At 41.4% G+C, this 12670-nt stretch overlaps 1 protein-coding gene across 1 annotated transcript; it reads right to left on the bottom strand.

Annotated features, from left to right (window-relative positions):
• Positions 1 to 5138: 5138 nt before the first annotated feature.
• Positions 5139 to 11985, bottom strand: LOC308090940 (carbonic anhydrase 15-like; the record flags this gene model as incomplete). Its single annotated transcript, XM_080436213.1, has 7 exons — positions 5139 to 5246; positions 6044 to 6207; positions 7559 to 7631; positions 7739 to 7828; positions 9377 to 9531; positions 10924 to 11100; positions 11928 to 11985. 7 exons carry the CDS (start codon positions 11983 to 11985, stop codon positions 5139 to 5141), a joined length of 825 nt encoding a protein of 274 aa, XP_080292339.1.
• Between the last annotated feature and the right edge of the window lie 685 nt (positions 11986 to 12670).

The following is a 12670-nucleotide window of genomic DNA, read 5'->3' as shown; positions in this document are numbered from 1 at the left end:
ATTGGCAGCTGCAGTTCATCGTTCTAACGGACCCCGAGTAGCGGCGCTGTGTCAAAAGTGGGCGTGAATTTGTAGGCCTTCCGCTTTCGGTCGTGTGTGTCTATTGTCCCCAGCCTGGTCACAGGAGCCAATCATCAGCAGGCTCAACCTATTAATCAGCCAGACACTCAGCCACCACTCAGTCAGTCACCATTCACTCCAGCTGGTATACAAATCACTCACTCCTCACCACTCATTCACAAACACACCAATGAGGGGGAAAACACACAGGAAAATACATAATATGACCTAGGGTCATATAACACCCATATAGCTTGCCGTCCGACTGATCAACTTCAAACTCAGAGACTTCTAACTCATATCGCCGAGGACCAAGCAAAGGAGCGATTCCCCGATCGGGAGGTTGGTCGGATTGATCTCTGTGTGAGCCGTCCCACCGATATCATTAATATGACATAATATCGATGTCATCAGGGATCTCCATTTATGGCCATAGAGGGGACACAAGCAGACAGATTCTGTCCCCTGGCCGTTTGTCCCCCACATACGTATCTCGAGCAGGGTTGCCAGATCTGCACAGTATAATTTCCCTGCAAGATTTTATTTGAAAATACAAGCTCACAACAAGCTCACAACGCGTCGCATGGCGACGCGTTGTGAGCTTGTAGATCTGCTATTTTCAAATAGCTGATGTACATGTTAAAGTACTCATGTCGCTTCTTTTGGGCTGGTTTTCCTAGAGCTGGTTGCTTGTTTCTCTCACATAATCTGGCAACACTGATCTCGAGAACTGTCTCGACCGGAACCAAATGGTTCCATGTGTACACTCATCAAATGGGAGTCCATGGACTAATGCATCATGAAACTGGGGGTCGTTGAAATGCAAAGGGTTCAGAACCAGTGGATCAGTGTGTAGATGTGTGCCACTGAGGCTGAAGAGTTCAGTCAGGCCAAGAGAGCTGTTTGTTTTCATTATCATGTTTTGTTGTTGTTGCTGTAAATCTGGAAATTGCAAACATAACGTGACTGAAGGGAAGGAAGAGATGCAGCAATTAACAGCACAAATAAACAAAACAAAACAATAACAGTGTTGTTCTGAAAGGGACATCATTACCAACACTCCCATGATTACATGTGTAGCAGGATGGGCGTTGTCTCCCACTTTGCCCATCCCCCGCCCACTCATCAGGGGGCTGATTGGTAGGGTACCAGTATTTAAGCAGCACACTCTCTGTTTGCGCAAGGTGTCTCCTCTCATGGGTGTGGGTTTCCTCAAGCTGGCCCGTTGGGCTTCAGCAAGCCACGCTTGTCCACGGCGTGTGCGGGTCCTCTGACAATTATGTCCTCAAATCAAAGCTGGCCTGTTGGGCTTCAGCTTTGCTGTCCTGTTATCATCATCGGAGGTATGTCTCACAATTTGTTGTTTTGTTGTAGTGCATATAATTTATGGTCATGAACTTGACCGGTTGTTTATGTCGTTTTAGTCCCGGTTTGAAAATGTCCGTCTCTCCACGGAGAGCACGTCCCCCTCGGGTGGTCTACTCCATGCTGTGGGTGTAACTTCACCATACACAAGAGCCAAGAGCTAGTGTGTCCGCAGGCATTGTGACACTGTGCACTCTGCCCTTGACTGAGTGGTAGGTTGCGTCTGTATGTTTCATGGTGCCATGAGTTGACGCAAGTATTTAACAGTAGGCTAATACTGCCGCTTGTATCTCCAGGGCTTGGTGAGGAGGAATACTACGCTGCTGTTTTGCCTTTGCCTGGATCCCTATCATTGACCAACAGCCCTGGTGTTGAGCCCATCAAGCTGGTTACCAAATTATGTTGCGTGACACCCCCGGTCGCTTACAGACATTGTCTACCCCCAACCTGATATAAAAATGTATATTAATGATGTATTGTAACTGCCATGGTCCTCATTAATGTATTGTTTCCCTCTATTTTAGTTCTGGTGCTGAGGCCCCAGGTCGGGACCAGGCGACGCCCGCTTCAGTGGTGGTGGTATCCCCTCCATTTTGTGTGTTTTTAGCTTAGGTTGCCATTTTGTGTGCTGTGGTTAGGGGTGCCACTGCCCTGGGCTGGCTAGCTGGTTCCCCGTTTCCCTTGGTACGCCTCAGTGCTGATCCCTAGAGGGCCAATGAATTTTATTGTTGAACCACTGTTATAGTATTTTAACCCGATGCATCATTTGTTAAATGCTGCCCCTTATTAATTATTGTATGAATAAATTGGATTACTGTTTGTACTTTATGCCACGCCTCTGCCTCCAATTCTTACAGTACAACGAACCTCGTAGGGAGTTATCATTGTTCAGGTGGTGTACTTTAGTTTATTAGATTACCAAAACTATTTCCTAGGGCGCAATCCCCTAGGTGGCGTAGTTGGCTACTTTAATTTATACCGCCATGCTACACATGGTGGAGGCAAAGTACCACTAGAAAATTCAAGGACATTTTAAAGCGTACTAGTTTTTTTTTAACTCATTTTAAGAGACGGTTTGTTCCAGATTGATTTTGAACCATGAATGTAATGCTTATGTAGCCCCCAGTCATAGTAGCCAGAACCGGCGTGCAAAAGACCTGCCAATCGGGCTCAGCCCTATTGGCATGACTGGTAACACGTCGGACTGGCGAGTGGGAGCCTCGGGTTCAATCCCAGCTCACTGCACTTCACTACAATCTGGCGTAGTCGGCAGGACGAGGAGCGTAATATCCTTGCGTGAGGAACATGAGGGACGTCGTGCACGGTGGTCCGTGGCGCGAAGCGCGAGGACGCGCTCCAAAGATCAGGGGGGTGATTGTAGCCCCCACAGTCATAGTAGCCAGAACGGGCGTGCAAAAGACCTGCCAATCGGGCTCCGCCCTATTGGCATGACTGGTAACACGTCGGACTGGCGAGTGGGAGCCTCGGGTTCAATCCCAGCTCACTGCACTTCACTACACTTAGCAGTAACCTGTGACCACATGAGATGTAGCTGTGTGGTCGTATCACTTCCTACACAAACAAATAACCATTTGTTGGAATTCCAACAATAATTACGATTCTAAATCACTGACTGTGCTGTGGAATGAAAAAAAACATAAGCATTTTATCAACTCCGTCAGATATGCCATTCTATGCAGATGACACCAAAAAATAAAAGGTTTATTGTGTTAGGGTCATTTTTCAAGTTTAAATAGGTAAAAAATACCCTTTACATTTCTTTATTGGAACGAGGCTTGAAACAAAATTTTATCATTTTAATTTCTGATGGTCTCTAAAAAAAAGTGACACTTGTGGTGTTAGGGTCCGAAATGACCCGGAAGAGAAGTGTGGCTCAATGTTTACATGTTTGAGAGTGAGAGAGACTTGTCCTCAATTAGCATTTGCTATCAGGAGTAAAATAAAGTTTGAGTTTATGAAAAATAAATGACTTTTTACCTTCTATGGTATATGGGTCAAAGATTACCCTAACACCACTAGTGTCACTTTTTTGATAATAACTTTTTTAATTCTATTAATGCTAGATAACATCACTATCCATTGCCTTCATTATAGGACATTTAATGAGTGAATTTTAACATGAGATATATTGAAAGATGAAACCCTAGCCCTAACCCAACATATTTTAAAAAGTGTTTACATGGATATGAATGCATTACAAGTCAGCTATGAGGTGGGAGAAAAAAAAAATGAAAATAATACTTTTTTTAGTATTTTGGGTTGATTTAAATCACAGCTCAAATTTGACCCGCTAAGACCACAAGTGGATGCAGTTTTCTAACACAATGCAAGGGTTAACAGTCAACACTTTGATCTTTTAAAATATATTTTCCCGGCATCGTCCCTCATAGACGCATATTGCATAATCATTGATCTGCATCATCATGGCTGGACGTGGTGGCAGGGGGCGTAGCAGAACCAACATGACCTTTAACCTGGAGGATCTGGGCATCGGGAGAGGAGAAGCTCTACCTCCCACTGCCGTCAAGCCAACAGCCCTGTTCAGGGTTGCCAGATCTGCTCATAATAATTTCCCCGCAAGATTTTATTTGAAAATAGCTGATCTACAAGCTCACACCGCGTCGCGAGCTTGTAGATCTGCTGTTTTGAGCTCATTGTGAGCTTGGAGGTCCAATCAGCTGGACTTATTAATGAACAAAACCGCCTAACTCCACTTTCTGTAGTTCTTGTCATTTCCTGAAAAAAAACGGACAATGCGGACAAATGCATTAATTTGGGGGTCCTTGACATGAAAATGTCTAAGAACCACCACTGGTTTAAACAACATTGGAAACAAGCCCAAATAATCAACTACACTTTAGAAACAAGCCCAAATAATCAACTACACTTTAGAAACCAGGCCAAATAATCAACTACACTTTAGAAACAAGCCCAAATAATCAACTACACTTTAGAAACAAGCCCAAATAATCAACTACACTTTAGAAACAAGGCCAAATAATCAACTACACTTTAGAAACAAGCCCAAATAATCAACTACACTTTAGAAACAAGGCCAAATAATCAACTACACTTTAGAAACAAGACCAAATAATCAACTACACTTTAGAAACAAGGCCAAATAATCAACTACACTTTAGAAACAAGGCCAAATAATCAACTACACTTTAGAAACAAGCCCAAATAATCAACTACACTTTAGAAACAAGCCCAAATAATCAACTACACTTTAGAAACAAGCCCAAATAATCAACTACACTTTAGAAACAAGCCCAAAATAACGCAACCCGCAACAATATTTACAAGCAACTTTGCAGAAAAATAAGCCCAATGTCGCTTATAATAAGCGGACATGGCAACACTGCTCCCGCAGTGTTTACAGAGTAACTAGTGTTGAAGAAAGGGGCGTCGATTACCTCCAGGAGGAGGGGGGGAGGGGGGGGTAGTGCGAGGGGATACTTTATTGTAATGGAAACGCTAGATATTTTGATGCAGTGTCGGGCTAAAGCTGTAGTCGAAAAGCGGCAGATTCAGGGTTATGTAGTAAAGAAATCAAACCAATCAATATACTGTACTGCATGTTTATTAAGCAAGTTTGTCATCATTTACTGCAGTGATCATCATCATCATAGCACCATGGATGAGCTCACAGAATGAAACTAAACAAAGACGGCTGTATTTAGCATCATCAGTCAGTGCTTCCAGCCAATGGCAGGGGATGCAGAAACACGCCGTCCGTTCAGAGGCTGTGGTGGTCGATACACGTTGTGGAGCCCAGTCTGCATCGGGAACAGCTTGATCTAAAAACAATATATATAAACAACAGTGTGACACAACAGCAGTGGTGTTAAAAGTACTACATATGTTTACTTAAAGGAGGAGTTCACCCAAAAAAAGACTTATTTTCTATCAATTGCACGCCCCATGAAGATTTATTTTTGTCGCATTCCTAAGCCAACAATTTGATGACCGTGTGTATTTCCGGTATAGGAGACAAAGAATCTACTTTGTGTCTCCTACCGGATACATTAGCCGGTAGGAGACAGGAATCACATTATTAGCTTTAGAGGAAGGCAACAAAAACAAATCCATGAATTCAAGGCTTCATGGGGTGTGTAATTGATAGAAAATAAGTAATTTTTTGGGTGACCTACTCCTTTAAGTATGAGTATCGATACCGCAATGTAGAAATGCTCTGTTACGAGTAAAGGTTCAATATAAAAAAATGTAAAAAAAAATGTAAAAGTACAAACGTATTTGAAAGGTACCACAAGTCAAAGTACTCATTATGCAGAAATGTCCCATTTCAAGTTTCCAAAATGTATAGAAATCTTTTGAAAATAGCCGACATATATAGACCTTAGGTGGCTAATGTTGTTTAGTAATAGAAAGCAAAATCTAAAAAGTAACTAAATTTTCAAATAATTGTAGTGGAGTAAAAGTACAATATTTGGCTCAGATGTTGTGGAATAGAAGTAAAAGTATTGGAAATACTCAAGTAAAGTACAAATACCTTACAAATAATTGTACTTAAGTACAGTACTTAAGTAAATGTACTTGGTTACTTTACACCACTGGGGTGTGTGTGTTCACTCACCAGTGAGTTTCTAACTTTAATGGGCTCGTGGAACATGGTCCAAACCACTGCCTGGTTGCAGGTGGGGGTGGTCAGTGAACCCCTGTAGCGATAGAATTTGGTCAGATCCACATCTCCAATCAGATCACTGAGAGAGATCATGCGTCTTATCTTAACCGTAGCGTCTGTGAGGAGAAAAATACATTAAAAAGTACATGAATATTGTTGCCATCAGCAGGGTTGCCAGATCTGCTTATTATAATTTCCCCGCAAGATTTTATTTGAAAATAGCCGATCTACAAGCTCACAACGCGTCGCATCGCGACGCGTTGTGAGCTTTTCGTGAGAGTTGTGAGCGTTGTGAGCTTTTCGTGAGAGTTGTGAGCGTTGTGAGCTTTTCAAATAGCTGATGTATATGTTTAAAGTGCTCATGTGGCCCATAGTCGCTTATTTTGGGCTGGTTTTCCTAGACCTGGTTCCTTGTTTCTCACAGAATCTGGCAACACTGGCCATCAGTCAGAAACCTTGCATCTCCAGATTTAAAATTATGTTTTTTCATAGATCAATTCAAAGGAAACGTAACTAAATCAACTGTGGGTTCTGGGCTAAAAAGGCTCAACTTCAAAGGAGGTAGACCCAGCACACCAAAAACGGTAAAGTCTTCTTTATTACAACATTGACAACGCTTCGATACGCTTCAGCGTATCGAAGCGTCGAAGCGTTGTCAATGTTGTAATAAAGAAGACTTCTGACCGTTTTCATGAATTAAATGCCCGACATAGTCATACTACAGTGTCACACAAATGTGGCAAAAATGTCCGATCTACAAGCTCACAATGTGTCGCGATAGATCGGCTGTTTCATGTGAAAGTGTGTGTGTGTTAAATATTGAACCAATATAAAGTACAAGAGCTTGTGACTAAATACATTGGAACACATGTTGTTCCCCCTCAATTTCCTGAAAAGTTTTAGACATACGTGGTTTCCACCCGACCACAACGATATATTGGCTTTAAAATTAACCCCTACAGCTTGACCACATTTCTTTAAAAAAAAAAAAAATATATATATATATATATATATATATATATATATATATATATATATATATATATATATATATATATATATATATACACACACACACACACACACACACACATATAAATAGCGAATAAGCATCGCGATGTGAGCTTGTAGATCAACTATTTGTCATAAAACCAAGTAGTGGTTAACTACAGAGATTAGTCACAGTCCAGGTGCTGCTTTCACAAACATGGCATAAAAGTTCAACTATCTGCTCCATCATTACAAATATGTTTCCTGAATCTAAAAATAAGCCTTTTCAAAGAATAAAAAAAACAAACTAAAGTAGCAAACCCGCTTTAAAAAACAATTTTAACTAACTGAAATAATTTCAAACTCTAATAAGCTTGCAGCTGAAACAGGGGATCCATTCGGTTCCATTTGTACACTCTCAAGAGTTATGGGTGTCCATGGAAGTAAAACGTTTGAGAACCATGGCAGTGGACTAACCTTTAGAGGTGAGGTACTTCAGGTAAGAGGTGAAGTCCTTCCATGGTTTTGAGGTTTTCCTTCTGTTTTCCTTCTGCATACAGAGACAATAGGAAATGGTTTATTCATTGTTCATATGTTGCTTCTCAAGCATAACACAGCTATTAGTTTTATTTCCAATAGAAACATGTGGCAACGTACATTTATGAAGAACCCCAGAACGGAGATTCCCTCTGGATGAGCCATGGCCTGGTCCAGAGTCAGACCTTTCTTCAGGCTCACTATGTGCATCTATGGACAGCAAATACATTTTGGTCTTAAAAGTGATTACATTGTCACTTATACTGTACGTTGGCTTGTTTACTGTTGAGTGAGCAAACAATGTTACACATTTGTAGATTTCTTTGGTTATTCAAAAATAGCAGATCTACAAGCTCATAGCGTGGCAGCAGTGCCGCGCTATGAGCTTGTAGATCTACTATTTTTGAAAAATCGTGAAAATGTGCAAATCTTTGAATTTATATATTTTTAAAGGGAACATTTGTAACTCAAATCTTTGCTTTTGGGGGTCCCTGGAACAACATATTTTGAGATGGGAGGGGGGGGTCCGCAGCCACATAATTTTGGAGATCCATGACATGAAAACGTTTGAGAACCACTGAATATAGCAACATGCGTTTAAAAAAAAACATTTGTAGAATCCCCAGACTCAAAGATTTGATTTACAAATGTTCGCTTAAAAAAATATGTATATGTTCAAAGATTTGCAGATTTTCACGATTTTTCAAAAATAGCAGATCTACAAGCTCACTATGAGCTTGTAGATCTGCTATTTTTGAAAAGCCAAAGAAATCTAAAATGACACAGATGCGTTCCCAGTCTTAAAAGGGTTAAGCTAAACATCTGGGGACCCCCAAAATCATCTGGGGACCCCCCTGGGAAACACTGCGGTATATATGTCACAGGGTGAATGGAGATCCAGGGTGATTGAAGACAGAGCGCTCGTTTTTAGGCACGGGGCTCCTTCGGGGCGAGGCGGGGCTTTTCGAGACAGGGTTTATTAGCGAGGCTCGCGAGGAGGAGGAGGAGGAGGACGGCGCTGCGAGGCGGGGGGTTATTACGCGAGGAAGAGGAGCCTCCTCCTCCTCCTCGCGTTTTAAACCGTCCCGTCCTCTCCTTCTCTCCTTCTCCTCCGAGGAGGAGAAGGAGAGCGCGGAGAGGCGGGGCTTTGATGCGCCGACGGAGACCTGTCTTTTGTTGTTCCCCCCCACATAGCAACCAGGAAGCTAAGCTAGGGGAACCATAATATCTATGAGGGGAACGCTGAACACGCGTTCACACGCACGGCGCGCCGACTTAGTGGAGCTTGAGGCCGAGGAAGCGCGCCCTCGCGCCTCCAGGCGCGAGTGCCCGCGGTGACCGGCCGACGCTCCACTAGTCGACTCAGCGCCGTTTGATTTGTAAACCGATAGGGACAGAATAGTTCTTTTCATGGATCACTGTGTGTGTGTGTGTGTGTGTGTGTGTGTGTGTGTGTGTGTGTGTGTGTGTGTGTGTGTGTCAGGGAGAAACTAAAACAAAAGCCAGCAGAACACAATAAAAGTATCTTAACAGTCCATTGAAAGCATGAGCGCGTGTGCGTGCGCGCGCATGTGTGTGTGTGTGTGTGACTGTGTGTGTGGGTGGTCACGGCCATATGTGCTTGTGCACAAGCCTGGCTTGTGGCTCCCTCTAGTGTTTCTTCTACAGAATTGCTGGGTGGGTAAAAACGAGCGAGCCTTCTTCAATCACCCTGGTTCTCCATTCACCCTGTAACATATATATATATATATATAATACCTCCATGGGGTATCTGTGTCCATCCACGGTGTGCTCTGAGCCAGGGTGATAGTGTGCGTCCTCTCCCCAGTGGAAGTGGAACTGGACCGCAGAGTAGCTTCCATTGAGACCTCCTCCACTCACTGCAACCCACGCCTCCTCCAAGTCACACTTCACTGAAAACCAGTGGTGGAAAAAGTACTCTACTTAAGTAAAAGTATCAATATGGCTATGTAGAAATACACTGTTACAGTCAGGAAAATACAAATTTACTTGAGTAAAAGTACAAAAGTATTGGTATCAAAATGTTTTTAAAGTACCAAAAGTAGAAAGTACTCATTATGCAGAATGCCCCGTTTTATCAAAAGTGTAAATAAATATTTTGAAAATAGCAGATCTACAAGCTCGACACATTGTGAGCTTGTAGATCTGCTTTTTTTCAAATGGCCGAAATGTATATAAGGCTGAATGTATGTTTTGTAATAATAATCAAAATCTACAAAGTAACTAAAGTGTTCAAATAATAGTGGATTAAATTTTTTTAAGTCAATTTAAAAATACAGGCATCGAAATGTATGATGTTTTTGTAATTGTTAGATAAGTTGTGTTAAATAAGACGGGGGTAGGAGTAAATACGTTTTGCTTCTTCCTACTCCTTGTTAGGGATGATCGCATTTTAAATGTTTTTTGTTTACTTCATTTGTATTTTATTTCTATATTGTGGCTTTCATTGTTCTTGTCGTTTTATTTTATCTGCAAGTACAAAATAAATTTATCAAATCAAATCTTAAATTCTCAAAAATGTTTGAAAATAGATCTACAAGCACCCCACAGGTGAGGACACCTCCCATGGATACCCCCCAGGTTCCAGGGGGTCCCAGCTAAATGAACAGTTCATTTAGCTGGGGACCCCAGTTCCATTAGATGTTTCTGCTATAAGACAATGGAGGTGTTTCTTCCCCAAAAAAACATGTTGACAAGACAAAATGTTGGGAAATCTTCCCTTTTCAAATCAGGCTCTGTGGCCAAATGACCCAATATGAGAACCAGAGAACCAGCAGACCAGTGGTTCTATGAGAACCACTGGTCTGCTTCACTTCATGTTGTGGTTATTGTGCGCCATCTACTGGATTCAGAGTGAAACTACAACTTCAGCTCACTGCAACAGTCCCACGTCAAGTCTTACTACAGTCAGCCTTGGATCTTTTCCACTTTTACCGTCATCAGTGGTGGATAAAGTACTCAAATGTCTTACTTAAGTAAAAGTATCAATACTCCAATGTAGAAGTACTGTTACAAGTAAAAGTCCGGAATTCTAAATTTACTTGAGTAAAATTACAAAAGTATTGGTATCAAAATGTAGGCTACTTACAGTACCAAAAGTAAAAGTACTAAAACATTTGAAAATAGCAGATCTACTGCTTGTAGATCGGCTATTTTCAAACAGCCTCGGTATAAAATTATTTTTTATTATTTTATAAAAGCAAGTACTCCAGTAATTCACTCACATTGACTCAAGTACGGGGGTTGAGTATTTGTCCACCACTGGATGTAATGAGTATTATTACCTGTGTGGCCAGTGTTGGTCAGAGACTTGAAGACACGCCGCTTGGAGAAGCCGTCAAGCTTGAAGTTCAGGAGTTTGGGGTCAGTGATGACACGGCTGGTGACAATGTTGATGGGAGACTGCCTCGTCCCTCCACAGAAAGCCCCTGACATGTCTCTCCAGTGGCTGGGAGTGTGCTCTGACAGAACAGAATGAAGACTTCATAATAATACCACACACACACACCAGAGAAGAATGTACCTGCATTTAGATCCAGATGTATAAACACGTTGTCCTCACTCACCACAGCCATGGTAGCACCAATCACTGCCTCCTGAAAGATGACGACATTTTACAGGTGGAAAAAGTACTCAAATGTTTTACTTAAGTAAAAGTATCAATACTGCAACGTAGAAGTACTCCGTTACAAGTAAGTCAGGAATTCAAAGTGTGCTTAAAGTACCAAAAGTAAAAGTGCTCAAATGTTTGAAAATAGCAGATCTACAAGCTCACAACGCGTCGCGATGCGACGCGTTGTGAGCTTGTAGATCGGCTATTTTCAAATAGCCTAGGTATGAAATAGGGATAAAGTGGTTAATGTATGTTTTATAATGTAATAATTCATATCTGCAAAGTAACTAGTAACTAAAAAATTCAAATAATTGTAGTGGAGTAAATGTAGAATATTTGCCTCCGAGATGTAGCCTAGTGGAGTAGTAGTAAAACTAGACAATTGGAAATACTCCAGTAAAGTAAAAGTACCTCAAAATTGTACATAAGTACAGTACTTGAGTAAATGTACTTAGTTACTTTACACCACTGTTTAGCAGACACTCTTACAGTAAGTCTTATCCAGAGCGACTCAGAAGGTAAATATTCACATACATGCAGAGAGACAGTGTGTTGTAGATCAGTTATTTTCAAATAGCCGACGCATTATGGGGTTAAAGTAGTTGCTATATTAACCAATTATGTTGGGGACCCCCTAGATCCCCCTAAAATAATTATAATTTGTTGTGTACTCACCAGATGCTGCAGCAAGCATGCTGTAGCACAGACACAGCAGAAGGCAGGATAGATGCATCTTTGGAAGACACAGAACTGCAGAACGATTGACATTAGTATTGGGTTACATTGACTGAATACAATTTCTATTGCAATTTCTCTTGCAATACAGCTGTTGCCATGAATACACAATAACCACCATAAAACGTTAACATTTATTTTCCAAAAAATATTTTACATCTCCAATGGCACCCAGGAGTTGCATGTGCCTTCCCAGTATTAAACTCTTCTGGGTTAAGATAAAAAAAATAAAAAAAATAAAAACACGTACTTAACCACTTAACCCCCCGGCATCCATATGGGAGGGTAACATTGGCCAAAAAAGTGTCGATCTACAAGATCACAACGTATCGTGAGCTTGAAGATCGGCTAGGGTTAAGAGATTTGGTGCAGAGAAAAAACTCTAAAACGTTTTAAGTGGTTAATAAAGTCAACATCCAAGGATGTGGGATAACACTCACCAACCTTTTAAAACAAAAGGACAAGGACGGTGCCTCAATTTCACCAATTTGATTCTGTCCAGACAAGGAAGAGCTAAAGTTTCAGGCTAGTTAGCAGTTGGCTTGAAAAGTTTATTTAAGCTTTCATGGTGATTGAATCACCTGTGACTGGGAGGGCAGTCAATCAATATCACCAATGGTTGGCTAACCAATTCTTTAGGACTTCTTAAAGAGACAGTGCATAATAGAGGTCACATGGTAGAG

Source organism: Gymnoscopelus braueri, assembly GCF_963280865.1.
Source record: "Gymnoscopelus braueri genome assembly, chromosome: 8".
NCBI classification, from domain to species: domain Eukaryota; kingdom Metazoa; phylum Chordata; class Actinopteri; order Myctophiformes; family Myctophidae; genus Gymnoscopelus; species Gymnoscopelus braueri.
The sequence above is the reverse complement of the archived record's forward strand: the minus strand, read 5'-3'. Positions and strand labels throughout refer to the sequence as shown.